At 45.4% G+C, this 17,531-nt stretch overlaps 1 protein-coding gene across 1 annotated transcript in view; it reads right to left on the bottom strand.

The window, feature by feature from the left end:
* The window catches only part of LOC140423905 (EGF-containing fibulin-like extracellular matrix protein 1), a 158,961-nt gene that overhangs the window by 26,117 nt on the left and 115,313 nt on the right, over positions 1 to 17,531 (bottom strand). Inside the window, exon 5 of the mRNA XM_072507822.1 lies at positions 7,031 to 7,153. Within this exon, the coding sequence (XP_072363923.1) occupies positions 7,031 to 7,153 (123 nt within the window). The remainder of the gene's footprint in view (positions 1 to 7,030; positions 7,154 to 17,531) is intronic.

Below are 17,531 nucleotides of genomic sequence, written 5' to 3'. Positions count from 1 at the left end.
GCTCTGTCTTTTGGTCACCCATTTACTATCTCCCTCAGTACCTTTCACCTGCGGTGTGACCAACTCGCTAAAAGTGCTATCCACGACGTCCTCAGCATCGCGGACGCTCCAAAGTGAGTCCATCCGCAGCTCCAGAGCCGTCAAGCGGTCTAACAGGAGCTGCGACTGGACACACCTCTTGCACGTGAAGGAGCCAGGGACAGTGGACGTGTCCCTGAGCTCCCACATCGCACACGAGGAGCATGACACGGGTCTGAGATCTCCTGCCATGTCTTAAATCTTCGGTTAACTTCAATAATTTCAATTTCCCCCCCCCAAATTTAAATAAATAAATAAACAACGAAGAAAAAAATAAATAAATATACCAATGAAAAGAAACAGAAAAACAGAAACACTACTTACCAGTCATAAAAAGCACTTCCTCCCCACCCAGCTTTGAATTCCCACCTAGATTCAAATTCCCAAACTCACTCTTAGCTGTGTCTCATCTCACTCCTGGCTCTGTCTTCTCTCTGGCTCACTGGGAGAACTCACTGGGAGTGAGTTTACAAGTGGCTCTTTTTAAACTGTCCTGAATTGACTCCCCTCCCCCACCTGCTTTTAGATCAAAGTAGATTGAAGTGACTGACACTTAACTGCCAACCAGTTATGTGAGTGGGTGGGGCAGCCCTTGTTAACCTACACTGCACAATACTATCTTAATATAAATTAATTTAAACTCCTGAAATTTAAAAGGAGCTGCCTTACTGATTCAATTTAATTTAATTCAATTCCCACCTCGATTCAAATTCCCAAACTCACTCTTTGCTGCCTCACTCCTGGCTGTCTTCTCTGTCTCACTGGGAGAACTCACTGGGAGTGAGATACAGGCCAGACTGAGTAATTATACAGAGTTTTCTTACCGACAGGACAGCAAGTGAACCAGCCAGCTTACCCATTTTATTGCCACCAGCTTTTGATCTACAGATTTAAAAAATGGCATGGTAGGATTTGAAGGCATGGGGCTGAACTTTTACACCCCAAAAAACAGAGATCAAAATTGAAAACATCTCAAACCTGATCCCAACACACCGACAAGCTGCCCAAATCCCAGTTTAATGGTGGGCATCAGGAGCATGTGCGGTCAGCCCACTTCCAGGAGGATGGATGGCAATTATTTCAGTGAGTCTAGAAGGCTCTGACTTGACCTGATTTACTGTGACCAGTCAGGTTTCTGAGGCCTCCAGAAACCCAACAGCTTTTGAGGACAAGTTAAGTTCATTTACAGCAATACCCGAGGGCTGAGAACAGCAGAAGTGCTTCCCCTAAGCTTTCCCCATAAAACGTCTCCTAGCATCGAGGTGCTGCCGCTCCTCCATGGTAAGATCAGAAAACACCCCCCAGCTCAAGATTGGGGCAAACCACCCGAGATCAGACACCCCTGCCCTATGATTATGGAGGAGTCATGCCCAGGATTGGACTCCTGCCCCAAAATCAGAGATTGGACTTCCCCGGGATAGGATATTCCCTCCCTCTAGTTTCAGACCCACCTCTCTCCCCTGCCCAAGGAACAGACATCATTCGGAGACTGAGATTGGACCTCGTCTGCTGTTGGGGAGCTACGACTCAAAGGAGGGGGAGACTGTTAAGTGTGACTGAGGAAAGGAATGACTCTGACAATGAATGGTAGCAGAGTGCTTAGCCCTGCTGTCTCCCAGCGCCAGGACCCAGGTTCGATCCAGCCTCGAGTGACTGTGTGGAGTTTGCACTTTCTCCCCGTGTCTGCGTGGGTTTCCTCCGGGTGCTCCGGTTTCCTCCCACAGTCCAAAGATGTGCAGGTTAGGTGGGGTTTTGGGGATAGGGCAGGGTAGTGGGTCTAGGTATAGGAATTCTATGGATTCCTCTATGGAAATGGGATCACACCAGGAAAATGCTTGGGAAGCACAGCTCCATATCCTGAAAATAGAGCCCCACCTCTCCCCTTCCAGCTCCTGCAATCTATTCTCTTTCCGCCCCCCTCCAATCTCGCCCTACTCACTCCTTCCTGCTGCCTCTTTTGCCAATCTCTGCAGCCATCCTGTTGATGCACCCATTTCCACTGATCTCTTATTCCCTTCCCCCTGGCTGCAGCTTATCTGCGTGACATACAACCAGCCCCTCCATCTGGCTAGCTGTAGTCAAGAATGGGGTACAGAATTCAAAAACACTACTCAGGTCTTGCCAGTAAATCTGGCAGGAGGGAAACCCACTCTTCTGCAAAGCTACACCTAGCCATACTCTATTAATATCAGAACCAGTACCTACGTTCGTAGGAAGCCTCCATGAGTAATGCCATAGAAATTCAGCTAGTATGGAATAATCATATATGAGGTTGTGCTTCACAGCTCTAATGGAGTTATTTATAAAATGTTTCAATTTTGGTTTATTAAGCATTATCTCAACTGAGCCTTATAGCACACTCTTAGCCAACTATTATTCTAGGCATTCAAAATGCATGTCAAAGAATGGGTGTTGAAGCACGAGTTCAAAGAGACGGATGATTTAGTACTTGGAAAGTCGTATTCCTGGTTGAAAAATCTGTTTTGCTTTTATTGGTAACCATGTTTCACCCGGTAACATTTGTTTGTCATTTGACATATGGAATACGTAGAAAGTAGTTCTTTCAGCCAACTAGTTAAACTTGGCCCATTTCCAGTAAAGTAGATTGTCCAAATGATGTAATGATAACTACAACTTACTTGGAAACAATGTTTTCAATATTTAAACAGCAAAAAAAAAACACTTACATTGCTAACACTAATTCAACAGTTTATCTTTATTGTAACTAAATGACACCATCGATTGATTTTCATTCTCTTTTAAATATTAAAATTAGATGATTGCTTTCCATTTTACATCTTGAAAGATTCAAAATACATGGGCAGCACGGTAGCATTGTGGATAGCACAATTGCTTCACAGCTCCAGGATCTCAGGTTCGATTCCGGCTTGGGTCACTGTCTGTGCGGAGTCTGCGCATTCTCCCCGTGTGTGCGTGGGTTTCCTCCGGGTGCTCCGGTTTCCTCCCACAGTCCAAAGATGTGCAGGTTAGGTGGATTGGCCATAATAAATTGCCCTTAGTGTCCTAAATTGCCCTTAGTGTCCAAAATTGCCCTTAGTGTTGGGTGGGGTTACTGGGTTATGGGGATAGGGTGGAGGTGTTGACCTTGGGTAGGGTGCTCTTTCCAAGAGCCGGTGCAGACTCGATGGGCCGAATGGCTTACTTCTGCACTGTAAATTCCATGTTCTATGATCTATGATGTCTCCATGTACTTGCCCCAAATTTACATTCTTTAAATAATTTAATTTAAATCAAAATTTTCCAAGTACAATTTGATGTTGCTCATATAAATGCAATTTCTCTGCATAAATCAGTCAAATCGTGATGAGTTAGTTAAAATTTAGTTTGACTTAGATTCAGTAAGGATCTAAATTGCAAATATTGAAATGTCATATATTAAATATTCAGGATAATGTTGTGTTTGCCAAATTTATTAGAGTTTTTGAGGATGTAATTAGTAGCTCCAATAAAGGCGAACCAGTAAATGTAGCATGCCATGATTTCCAAAAGACATTTGATAAGGTGCCACACAAAAGGTTAATAGGCAGAATTATGGTTCATGGAGTTGGTGGTACTATATTAGCATGGATCGAGGATTGGTTAACGAACAGGAAGAAGACAGCGGGCAGAAATGGGGCATTTTTAAGTTGGCGGGCTGTGACTAATGGAGTGCCACAGGGATCAATGTTGGGGCCTCAGCTATTTACAATTACTGACTTAGATGAAGAGATAGGGAGTAATGTATCTCAGTTTGCTAATGATACAAAGCTAGGTGGGAAGGTAAGCTGTGGGAAGGTCACTGGGAGACTACAAGGATATTTAGACTGATTAAGTGAATGGGCAACAAGATGGCAGATAGAATATAATGTTGTGAAGTATGAATAGAAAAGCAGAATCATTTTTTAAAAGATGTGAAACTTGGATGTGCTCATACAAGGAACGCAGAAAGTTAGCATGCAGTTCTGGCAGGTAATTATGGGCTAATGGCATTTTGATCTTTATTGCAAGGAGATTGGAATGCAGGAATAAAGAAGTCTTGCTACAGTTCTACAGGGCTTTGGTAAGACTGCATCTGGACTACTGTGTACAGTTTTGGTCTCCATATTGGAGATGGTACAGGCAAAGTTCGCTAAATTTGTCACTGGTATGAGGGGGTTGTCCTATGATGAGAGGCTGAGTAAATTGGGCCTACATTCAAAGGAATTATAAGAATGCGAGGGGATCTTATTGAAACATACAAGATCCAAAGGGGCTTGATAGGATCGGCACCAAGAGATTGTTTGCATTGTTTGGTGAATCTAAACATGGGGTGCAAGCTCAAAATAATGTGGACCAATTATTTAGGACTGAGGTGTGGAGAAATTGCTTCACCCAAAGGGTTATGAATCTTTGGAATTCTCTCCCCCAACAATTTTGGATGCTCCATCATTGAATATATTTAAGGCTGGGATCGACAGATTTTTGTTTTCTCAGGGAATCAAGGGATATGTGGAGTGGGAAGAAAGAGGAGTAGATGCCCAAAATCAATCATAACCTGACTGAATGATGGAGCAGGCTGGATGGCGCACATGGTCTCCCCCTGCTCCAATTTCTGGTTTTCTTGTGTTCTAGTTGGTGATGCACTCCATCACCAAAGGAAATGAGGCACTCGTGCCCTGACAATGATGGGAAATGACCTACCATGTGATTACTTGGATTGTAGAAGGACAAAGGTGCAACGTGGTCTGTTTTTGTCTGAGGATTTCTATATTCTCACCAACTTGCCAACAGCAACTTCCAAACCTGTGACATTTACAGCTAGAAGGGCAAAGGTAGCTGACGCAAGGGAACACCACCACCTGCAAGTTCCTCTCCAAGTCATACACCATCCTGACCTGGAACTATATTGCTGCTCCTTCACTGTTGATGGGCCAAAATCCTGCAACTTGTTCCCTAGCTGCATTGTGGGTGTACCTAACCCATATAGGCTGCAGTGGTTTGAGAAGGTGGCTTACTACCATCTTCTCAAGGGAAATTAGGAGCAAGCAACAAATAATGGCCTTGCCAGTGGTGTTCTCATCCCATAAAAGAATAAAAATAATATTCCAATAATCATAGTGCCATAGTGCCAATGTAATTGAGGCTGCGGCAATATTCATTCAAGCGGCCTGTGCAATCGATCAATAAGCCCATCTCAAATGCCAATAGGAGCCTGCTTGCTGTTTTCGGACAGAGATGGCCAGACCACACACCAGGATACACTAGCCAATAACAGCTGACTGAACAGCATCATGGCGCTAAGTTCCTGTTTCTTTTCATTGGATTGAAGAGAACAGGAACGCTCCTCCAGGCTGCCCAAATCCAGACGAAGCCATTGCCACATTAACCTCCACCCCTCCCCCTTACCCAAATATCCAAAGCTTTAATCTCACCACAGGACCTACCTTCTCTGGCTGGGCTGCCCAATATCGTGTAGGCCAGAGCTGGTTTGTTCTACTGTCCGTCCACCAAAGTACTATTGAGCGTGGTGGACAGGGTGAAATTCAACCCACATTTTGGAACAATGAAAGTAACTGGAATTTTTTTGTGTAAAACATCAAACCCAGAGAAAGCATGGATTTCTCAACATTTCAGGGAAAATTGCTCTTTATTTATTTCCAAGAATCAGGTCAGAACAAAAGCATGGAATTCTGTGTCTCCCTGCAAACCTCGTGCCAATTTCTTTCCATGTGTCCCTCATCACATTTACACCCCAGCCCTCTCCTGGCAACTACATAACCTCTGATTCATCATAAGCAAAGCCACTGTCAATCTGCTAGATAAACTAAAATAGCAGTCTACATTAATAAGCACAGAAATGGTTTAATGAAGTTTCAAATGTCTAGTTCATCAAAACTGAGTTCAGGTTTGACTTTGGCCGCAATTTGTCAGGTAGCTCAAAAAATGTAACGACAGATTTTTAAAGACAGGTGACAGATGAATTAAAACACCCTAAAGTTAGGCAGTGAGTATAACAGATAAATCTGAAACTGATTGCCAATTTAAAAAACTACACCCACTTCTATTAATTAGTGACATGTTTAATTTAGGATATGTCATATGGTGACAATTTGCAGTATCATGCAGGATGTTTCTCTATTACTCTAAGGGATTACTGAACTCCAATAGTGGCCATTTATATATTTTCCTTGACATTGGGTAGTGTTAAATGGTCTGCTACTGCCCTTATTGTTCCACCTCTGAAGTAAAACTTTACTCCCTCTGACCCCAACATACAATTTTTTAGCAAACTGGTAATGTGTATCAGAGCTCGCCGACATGTACAACTTATTGGGCTGGATTCTCGGTTTGGGAGACTATGTTGGAACCAGTTTAAGATCCCCTCAGGTGCGCAAACCAGCAAACCAGGGCCACCATGTCAGGGCCATGCTGGTAGAGACCACAAGTGATCCACACCCACGTGATTCCCGGCCACAGGGATCAGAGAATCATGGCAGGCCGGAGTATAGGACGGTTGGCCCACTAAATGGATGTAAATATGTCATTAAGACACAATTGCATTCATTTCCATGCTCCCGCTGGCGCACGGCGTGGACCTCAATTCCAGAAGTTGGAGCATCGCGTCCGGGTCGGCACCCGATATCGATCCCGATTTTGCCCCGTGCTTCTCCGTCCCATCTGGAAATGCGATCTGGGCATCCTGGGACAGAGAATTCAGTTCATTACATTTTGCGAAAGTTTAAAAGGATGCATTTAAGAAAGCATTTTTTACTTTTCATGAGGAATAATTTTCCAACTCTGCAATTTGCTCTGATTTGAATGAATGAGCAGAAAGTTAGGTGCAGTTTTTAGAAAACCCTCGCAAATGGGTTGCTCACAAAATAGCACAAAATCAGAACGTTACTCCAGAAACTCAATTCACAAAGCAAAGCAACAAAAATGTAAATTCCAAAAGTAGTTTCATGATACTCACCCAAACATTGATCTCCACGTCGTTGATAGCCCTGCCTGCATCGACACCTGAATGAACCTCTTGTGTTGATACAGGTTAGTTCCTGATCACAGTTGTGGCTCCCTAATGCACATTCATCGATATCTGTTTCAACGCAAAAAAAATCCACTTCCATTGTCAAATGAAATCAAAGACTTGCATTTTTTTGGTGCCTTTTATAATCAACAGACATCTCACAATGTTTTGCAGCCAATGAAATACAGTGCAGTAATTGCTGTAATGTAGGGAATAACTTGCACACAATCAACCCTCATAAAGAACAATGAGTTAATGATCAGATAATCTGTTATTGTGATCTTGATTGAGGGATAAATATTGGTTAGGACTCCGGGGATAATTCCCCTTCTCTTCCTCGAAACAAGGCTTGTTTATGTCGACGTGAGAGAGCAGACAGGGCCTCAGTTTAACATCTTATCCAAAAGACAGCACGTCAACAGTGCTGCACTCCCCCAACTCTGCATTGGGGACCTTCTCAACACAGATGGCAGTGGGTCAAGAAGGTGTTCCCAAGCATCTTCTCAAAAGCAAGTATTGATGAGCAATAAATGCTGGCCTTGCCAGGAATGCTCAAATCCCATGACCGAACAAAATAAATTTGACCACAGGTAGGGTGGCTTTTGCTCTGGAAGAGGAGGGGAGCAACATGGAAGACAGTAGGAAACAGGAGCAAACTGCAGCAGGGGGAGTTGGGCACTGTGCAGGTGCACATCTCCTAGCTAACCTTCTTGGAGAAGCAATGCATGAGGTCCTTTTGCTTCAATAAGGAGGCTGTTACTCAGCTATATCATCTGCTGCAAACAATACCTGAGCTTTGAAACAGGGCAAGGACAGGATTGCTACCTTTCTGTGACTATTAAGGCCACCATGACCTTTATATTTTACGTCACAAGGAGCTCTCTGGTTGCGCCAGGTCCGATCCACTCTTGAATCCCTGGAGCTATTGCCACTCCTTCCTCTAGGTTCTCCTCCAGGCCATCCTGGAATGACAGGAGGTCCTGTTTGTCAGTGATTGCAGCAAGAGACCCTCCTGCCTGACCAAGGTGGCTTGGGCGGGGATCGCAGTGGAGGTTAGCAGCCATGGGACCACAAGTGAAACTGGGCCCAATGTCACAAAAGGGTCAATGACCTCCTGCATTCCGCAAAGGTAAGTGGCATGGCGTAGTTACTGCAAAGTGGTACTGAAGATGGTATTACGCAATATAAATGTGGCGAGTATGCCAGGCAGCAGATTGGGGCCTTGGCATCAGCACCAGATGAAACATATGGAGCAAGAGGGAGTAGCCAAACCCAGCAGGAAAGAAAGAGGAGTAGCAGCGAAGGGGGTGGGAGGGGAGGGGGGTTGGAGAGAAGGGAGGAGGGAAGGGGCGGAGGGGTGGGGGGGGGGGGACGGGGGACAGGGAGGGAGGACAAGGGAAGAAGAACAACAGAGGGATGCCAGAATGGAGGAAAGGGGAGGGAACACAAACTGGGAGGACAGCGCAGGAAACAACAATGACTACAACAAGCACAGCAAGGTGAAAGAGAGAAAGAAATAACAGGAAGAAGCAACGACAGATGACCGAAGCTGAGCCAAATGGACAAAAACAAAATAAACCAACCAAAATATGCAAGTGACATCAGGGGCACCACCCAGGTGCCCCTCCATCCGGTTTTCTTTTGCTTGTTTTGTATTAAAAAAAAGAGAAGGGGGGGGGGGAGAAATATGTGTTATGACATTTTTTTTCAAACTTTTTTTTGTGTGTGTGCACATTTGTAAGTATATCATGTATAAAACCCAATAAAAACATTTTAAAATAGGATAGTGTCCCAGGCCAAACAATCTTCAGCTGATTCATCAAATATCATAAGGTCAGTAGTGAGGTTGTTTGCAGATGACTGCACAATGTTCAGCACCAATTGCAACTCCTCAGATAATGAAGCAGTCCATGTGGAAATGCAGCAAGACTTGGACAATATCCAGGCTTGGGCTGACAAGTGGAAAGTTATATTCATGCCACACAAGTGCCAGGCAATGACCATCTCCCAAAAGAGAGGATCTAACCACCGCCCCTTGACCTTCAATGGCGTTACCATCGCTGAATCCCCCACAATCAACATCCTGGGGGTTACCATTAATCAGAAACGGTACTGGACTAGCCACATTTGTACTGTGGCTACCAGGGCAGGTCAAAGGCTAGGAATCCTGCGGCGAGTAACTCACCTTTTGACTCGCCAAACCTTATCCACCATCTATAAGGCACATGTCAGGAGTGTAATGGATTACTCTCTACATTATTCTCCACTTGCCTGGATGAGTGCAGCTCCTGCAACACTCAAAAAGCTTGACACCATCCAGGACAAAGCAATCTGCTTGACTGCTCCCCCTTCCACAACATTCAAACCCTCCACCACCGACGAACAGTAACATCCATGTGTACCATCTACAAGATGCAGTAACTCACCAAGTCTCCTTCGGCAGCACCTTCCAAACCCATGAGCGCTACCATAAAGAAATCAAGGGCAACTGATACCTGGGAACACCACCGCCTGGAGCTTCCCCTCCACATTATCGCCGCTCCTTCATTGTCACTGGGGCAACATCCTGGAATTCCCTCCCTACCAGCACTGTGGTATATCTACACCAAAGGGATAGCAGCGGTTCAAGAAGGTTGAGGATTGCTGATGCCATTCTACCGTAACCTTAATGACTCACATATGGCTTGAGAACTGCAAACAGACCTAGGATCTTCCTAAAATTCCTGCCCCCAGAAAGCACAAGTCCCGATTCATACTCTTTCCCAACCCAACATATTTTGTTGTTGGTTCATTTCTAAGCTTCAATTACTGTCCTACTTTTTTATCTTTTATTTTTCCTTGTTACTGCCCACAAATCAAGTGTGTTTAAACATTGTGTGGAAGGGCTTGACGGCGAGGTTCAACCTTCCCTTGGAATTTCTCTTGCTCCGATAGCTGGAAGATAGGGAGGATTTCCAGAGGAGTGATCAGAAGGAGATTAGACTGCATGTGGAAAAGGTGACACAGGGCACAATTACTGGTGCATAAAACCCGATGGACCACCGTGAAGAGGAAGATTCGGTCAAGGTTGTGGTCACGCCTTAATCTTGCCATTTTATTCCAGCTGAAGAAAACTTGTTTTGAAAGGTTGGAAGTTGAAAGGGCACAGCACGCATGTGTGCACACCAGCATGCCAACCCTGCATGTCATCATGCAGCTAATTTGAGCCAAAATAACTTGACGTCATCTGGAGTAAAAATTAGTATTGTGCATAACACAGTATCAAAAGAAGGAAACAAGTAACCTGCTTTCTATCTCTGCCGACTGAAAAACCAGGCAGGCTGCCAATTTGCTCTAGCCCATTTTAACCAGCGCCCTAGATCCATAGGGGCTTTTCACAGTAACTTCATTGAAGCCTACTTGTGACAATACGCGATTTTCATTTCATTTCATTTCATTCATTTCATTTCATTCTCCCCCTCACCTACATGATGAGAAAGGTTTATAAATTTATCTTGCATCTATGAGGAATGCCCTCGTGTGTTATGAGGATGCATAACATACAAAGAATCTCATTTAGAGCTGCTTTAGGACTTGGCATGTTGCGACAGCTGATACTTTGTGTGAAGAAATGTTTTTCTTTGTCCTTGAGAAACATTGCGTTTTTGGCCATTGTTACTTGGGCAGATTATTTTATGCCTTCCCCATCCATTTCCAGATCCCACAGGTAGTGATTTATAAATTGAGTGCGCTTAACCACTTACTGCTAGGAATGGTGTCCTTGCGCCTCATTTGGCAAACTCTCTGCACACAACTGCATTTTTGTACATCCACACCTCAAACAGGGGTTTGGGTGCTGCACCACTGTTTCACATGCCCTTAGAATTTGACTTGGGCTTCCGCAGTTTAACTTGAAGTGCCTGAAATAAACACTTCTCCCTATATGCAGACATTTAACCTAAAGTAAAAATGTTGATTTGATTCAGATGTGACTGCTAGAATTCTACTTTTCCCATCAAACTGTCCAAAGGCAATGATGCCGAACCAACTGTGATGGTTATTCAAGTAAACTGGATCAGAAATTTCGGGCTGTGACTACATTGTGCCACTGACATTTATCCCGGCAAAGTGGCAGAAAACCCCGAATTGCATTGCAAATGTCAATCCTTAAGTTACATAAGAAATACACTATCTGAGGTTCGTGAATTCCTGAAAAACAAAACCACCGACTGAGTCACTCTCTATAATTCCAGTTGTCCTGCCAAAAGTTACTTGTTGGCTTATGTTTCAGTAAATCACTGAGTCATGATTACTTTTAGACAGTATATAATAGACCTATTGAGCATAGGTTAACAGACTCTAAATCGTATTTTGCACATTTCAGACTGACTTCCAATGAATGATCAGAACCGAGGCTTTAAGTGAAGATGTGAGACAATGGTTATTGATGTAGGGCCACATGGTGCAGACAGAATAGAGTATGAGAAAAACCTATCCAGATCACTGAGCTGGCTTCTTGCATATAGCATGTATAATTTCCTTGTCTTGGATACTATCCAAGACATTTGCCGGTAATCTTCTGCTTCTAAACTCACAAATGAAAATTCAAGAAAGGTAATTCTGTGCGAAAGGATTCCTTCAGCTCCCAACTTAACCTCACAATACCTGAAGTAATCAATTTAACATTACACTCTACATTCTGAACTTTAACTATGCACATTCAACAGTTCACGTTTCCAATGCCCAACCGGGCATGAACAATTGTGTCCCATGAACATTTGTGCCTTTATGCAATCTTCGAGCCTGTTCCTAATCAGATAATTATTTACCTTTCCTTCTAAAGGATAAACTGACACAGTTTGAACTAGTTTTGCTGGAAGTATTTTCTATATCTCGAATATTATCTGGGGAAAATCTTTAACATTTCTCAACGTGCTCGAGTCTTGTTAATTTTGGGTGTGGGATGAAAAACAAAGATAACATAAGGAGAAAAGGCAGTTAAGATGATGCAGTTTGATCTGAGGCAGCTGGACGCTGGGATGATAGGGGTCACCTCTGAGTGTAAATTGGTGTTGCAGATTAGCTGCCCATTCTGGAAACCACTCGATCTGCAATACTAGCTTTAGGTGTCAAGTTAATGATTTACCCATAAGTAGTAGTCTGGGATGTGATGAAAACACCTCTGTGTGTCTGAAGCAGAAAGCTGTGCTGGAGAATGATTGCAGTTTCCAGAAGGACATTTAAAAAAAATAATTTCTGAGACCACAAGTGTGTATGAAAGAAGATAACTTTACATTTCAGTACCATGTTATTGGTCCAACATAAAACATTCTGGAGTATGGTTCAGATTTATGTTCTGATGTCTGGCATCATGCTGAATTGCACGTTCAATTATGAAGGATTGAAGTTTATATCAGGAGCAGTGTTTACTTCTGAGATGGTGAGAAGATGGATGGATGAAATAAATTAAAAAGACAGGCTGCGTGCTGAGTGAATATGTTGCTTGCTGGAAAATCATCAGCAACGGTTTAGACGTTAGTGCTAAGTTTTCCAACTGCACAGCTAAGTGTACTTTCCTCAGATCCAGGCTCTGGGAATTTACTTCGCTGGCTCCCTGCTCCAGTTTCCTTCTCAAGGTGTGTCTCGAGGGCCTCTTAACCCGACAGGAACAGTGCGTCCCCCTCCTTTCTTCTCATAAATACCTTCAGCACGATATCAGAAACCCCGCAAAACCTCTCTCTTTCTTGCCTGTTGTTCCATTTCTTGTCCTTTTGCTTCTCTCCAAGTCTGTCATGGTCTGCAGCAGCTTCTGCACAATGAGTGTAAGTAACTCTGCTTTAAGAAGGGCAGACTGCCTTTAAGAGGTCCAGGTTACCTGTCCATCATGCTAGCAATGCACACAACTGGGCTCCCTGTTGATTGTGCAGCTAGGCAGCAGCATGTCCTGTGCTGGTCTGCACGCTGAAATCATTCAGATGAGGCAGCATTTGCATGCAGGCCACTTCAATGGAGCTGAGTGTGGGGATGATGCTTGCATTGCTTTTTTTTCTGTTTAATGGGGCAGCAAGCTATATTTGTATCATACAGCAGAATCACCAATTTTAGAGGGTTCACTTGAGAGAGTAGCAGCAGTATATTTTTTTAAGGGCCTAATGGGTGTTTAATCTTTAATTTAAAAAAAAAAAATCCTTTTAAATCTCTTTGGGAATTCCGATCAGAGGGGATGGAAGTTAGGGCAGTTGCATGGTCCTCCTGTAGGATGGTGTCACCACTGACTACACCTGCGGGAAGTGCACCCAACTCCAACTCCTCGGAGACCGCGTTAGGGAACTGGAGCTGAATCTGTTTGAACTTCGGATCATCCGGGAGACACATGAGGTGATAGAGAGGAGTTTCAGGGAGGTAGCCACACCCAATGTTCAGGACAAGAGTAGCTGGGTGACAGTCAGGGGAACAGGCAGACAGTCCACAGTCCCCTGTGGCCATTCCCCTTCAAAACAAGTACGGGGTTGGAGGCTGTTTCGGGGGGGAGGGGGCTACCCGGGGAAGGCCATAGCGGCCAGGTCTCTGGTACTGAGCCTAGGTCTGTGGCTCAGAAGGGAAGGGAGGAGAATAGAAAAGCGATAGTGATGGGAGACTCAATGGTTAGAGGAGTGGATAGGAGATTCTGTGGTCGCGAACGAGACTCCTGGATGGTATGTTGCCTCCCAAGTGCCAGGGTCAGGGATGTCTTGGATCGAGTTGACAGTAGTCTTAAGGGGAAGGGTGACCAACCAGACGTTGTAGTGTACATAGGCACCAACGACGTAGTTAATAAAAGGGATGAGGATCTAAAAAGTGATTTTAGGGAGTTAGGTTGGAAGCTAAAGAGCAGGCCAAGCAGAGTAGAAATCTCAGGATTAAGACAGGTGCCTTGTGCTAGTGAGGCAAGTAACAGCAAGCGAGTGCAGCTGAACACGTGGCTGCAGGGCTGGTGCAGGGGCAAAGGCTTCAGATATGTAGATCATTGGGATACCTTCTGGGGAAGGTGGGACCTGTACATGAAGGACGGGTTGCACCTAAACTGAAAGGGCACAAATATCCTGGGTGGGAGGTTTGCTAGAGCTCTTCGGGAGGGTTTAAACTAGTTTGGCAGGGGGATGGGAACCAGAGCTATGGATCAGAGGATAGGCTAGCTGTTAAACAGGCAGAAATAGTATGCAGCAAGTCTGTGAGGAAAGATAGGTAGTTGATAGGGCAAAGTTGCACTCTGTGGAGTGGGTTGAAGTGTGTCAGTTTCAATGCAAGGAGTGACAGGAATAAGAGAGATGAACTTAGAGCATAGATCAGTACTTGGAATTACGATGTTGTGACCATTATGGAGACATGGATTTCACTGGGGCAGGAATGGTTGTTAGATGTTCCGGGGTTTAGATGTTTTAAGAAGATTAGGGAGGGAGGTAAAAGAGGAGGGGGAGTGGCATTGTTAATTAGGGAGTGCATCACATCTGCAGAAAAGGAGGTAGTCGAGGAGGGTTTGTCTACTGAGTATGGATGGAAGTCAGAAACAAGAAAAGAGCAGTCACATTATTGGGAGTTTTCTATAGACCCCCAATAGCAGCAGAGAGATGGAGGAACAGATTAGGCATCAGATCTTAGAAAGGTGCAGAAGTAACAGAGTTGTTGTCATGGATGACTTCAACATCCCTAACATTGATTGGAACCTCCTTAGTGCAAATGGTATGGATGGAGCATATTTTTTCCGGTGTGTCCAGGAAGGAATCCTGACTCAATATGTAGATAGGCCGACTAGGGGGCGGCCATATTGGATTTTTTGCTTGGCAATGAACCAGGCCAGGTGTCAGATGTCTCGGTGGGAGAGCATTTTGGTGACAGTGACCACAACACCTTGACCTTGACCATAATCATGGAGAGGGATAGGAACAGACAGTATGGGAAGGTATTTAATTGGGGGAGGGGAAATTATACTGCTATCAGACAGGAGCTGAGGAGCATAAATTGGGATCAGATGTTCCCAGGGAAATGCACAACAGTAATGTGGGGTTGCTTAAGGAGCACTTGCTGCGAGTGCTGGATAGCTCTGTCCCACTGAGACGAGGAAGGAATGGTAAGTTGAAGGAGCTTTGGATGACAAGAGAAATAGAGCTTCTAGTCAAGAGGAAGAAGGAAGCTTACGTAAGGTTGAGGAAGCAAGGATCTGGCATGGTTCTGGAGGTAGCCAGAAAGGAACTCAAAAATGGACTTGGGAGAGCTAGAAGGGGGCATGAAAAAGCCCTGGCGGAAAGGATTAGGGAAAACCCCAAGGCGTTCTACACTTATGTGAGAAATAAGAGGATGATCAGATTGAGAGTTGGGCCGATCAGGGATAGTGGAGGGAACTTGTGCCTGGAGTCTGAGCAGGTAGGGGAGGCCCAAAATGAATATTTTGCTTCAGTATTCACTAGAAAAAGGGACCTTGTTGCTCATGAGAACAGCATGAACCAGGTTAATAGGCTTGAACAGATTGATATTAAGGAGGATGTGCTGGAAATTTTGAAAAGCATCAGGATAGATAAGTTCCCTGGGCCAGACGGGATATACCCAAGGTTACTATGGGAAGCGAGGGAGGAGATTGCTGCCAGGTCGGAGAATCGCGGGGGGTGGGGGGCACGAGAATTACGCCACGCTGGCCCGCGATTCTCCGGCGCCGATTCTTAGGCGCCCGCGAGATCGCTGCCGCGCTGGTATGGTGCTGTTGAAAGTGGCCACCCCTGTGATTCTCTGCGCCTCGACGGGCCAAGTGCCCGCCGAGTTTGGCTGAGTCCCGCCGGCGTAGGTTACGTATGGTGCTGCCCGGCGGGACCTCGGAGTTATAGCTGCAGGGGGTGTCCTGGTGGGGGGGTGCGAGGGGGTCAGACTCCGAGGGGTGCCTCCACGGTGGCCTGGCCCGCGATCGGGGCCTACCGATCGGCGGGCGGGCTATTTCCGTGATGGGTTAATGTTCCTCCGCGCCGGGCCCCTGTAGGGCTCCGCCATATTGCCGTCTCCGCGCCGGGCCCCACGCGCAAGCGCGAACTCACACCTGCCGTGGGCGCGCATGCGCGAACTCGCTCCAGCTGGAGCAGCGGACACTACTCCGGCGCTGTACTAGCCCCCTGGGAAGGGGTGAATACGACGTCAGAACTTGGCTGCGGGATCGGAGAATCCCAGCCTGGATTTATGATTGTTTAGAAAAAACATAGTTTGATTAAAGATAGTCAGCATGGCTTTGTGAGGGGCAGGTCATCCCTCACAAGCCTCATTGAGCTTATCATAGAATTTACAGTGCAGAAGGAGGCCATTCAGCCCATCAAGTCTGCACCGGCTCTTGGAAAGAGCACCCTGCCCAAGGTCAACACCTCAACCCTATCCCCATAACCCAGTAACCCCACCCAACACTAAGGGCAATTTATCACGGCCAATCCACCTAACCTGCACATCTTTGGACTGTGGGAGGAAACCGGAGCACCCGGAGGAAACCCACGCACACACGGGGAGGATGTGCAGACTCCGCACAGACAGTGACCCAAGCCGGAATCGAACCTGGGACCCTGGAGCTGTGAAGCAACTGTGCTATCCACAATACTACCGTGCTTTGAGGATATGATGAGACACATTGATGAAGGTCAGGCAGTGGGTGTATATAGATTTCAGTAAGGCATTTGATAAGGTTCTCCAAGATAGGCTCATTCAGAAAGGGGGCATGGGATACATGGAAATTTGGCTGTCTGGATACAGAATTGGCTGGCTGAAAGAAGACAGCGAGTGGTAATGGATGGAAAGTATTCCGCCTGGAGGTCGGGGACCAGTGGTGTCCCGCAGGGACTTCTGCTCTTTGTGGGTTTTATAAATGACTTGGATGAGGAAGTAGAAGGGTGGGTTAATAAGTTTGCCGATGACACAAAGGTCTATGGAGTTGTAGATAGTGTTGAGACCTGTTGCAGGTTACAACATGACATTGACAGGATGCAGAGCTGGGCTGAAACGTGGCAGATGCAGTTCAACCTGGATAAATGTGAAGTGATTCAATTTGGAAGGTCAAATTTAAATACAGGGTTAAAGGCAAGATTCTTGGAAGTGTGGAGGAACAGAGAGATCTTGGGGTTCATGTACATAGATCCCTCAAAGTTGCTACTCAGATTAATATGATTGTTAAGACGTAAGGTACGTTCGTTTTCATTAACAGGGGGATTGAGTTTAAGAGCGCGAGGTTTTGCTGCAGCTTTATAAAACCCTGGTTAGACCACACTTGGGATATTGCGTCCAGTTCTGGTCGCCTCATTATAGGAAGGATGTGGATGCTTTGGAGAGGGTGCAGAGGAGATTTACCAGGATGCTGCCTGGACTGGATGGCATGTCCTATGAAGAAAGGTTGAGGGAGCTAGGGCTTTTCTCACTGACGCGAAGAAGGAAGAGAGGTGACTTGATAGAGGTATACAAGGTGATGAGA

Source organism: Scyliorhinus torazame, chromosome 1, assembly GCF_047496885.1.
Source record: "Scyliorhinus torazame isolate Kashiwa2021f chromosome 1, sScyTor2.1, whole genome shotgun sequence".
Classification (NCBI taxonomy): Eukaryota; Metazoa; Chordata; class Chondrichthyes; order Carcharhiniformes; family Scyliorhinidae; genus Scyliorhinus; species Scyliorhinus torazame.
The sequence above is the reverse complement of the archived record's forward strand: the minus strand, read 5'-3'. Positions and strand labels throughout refer to the sequence as shown.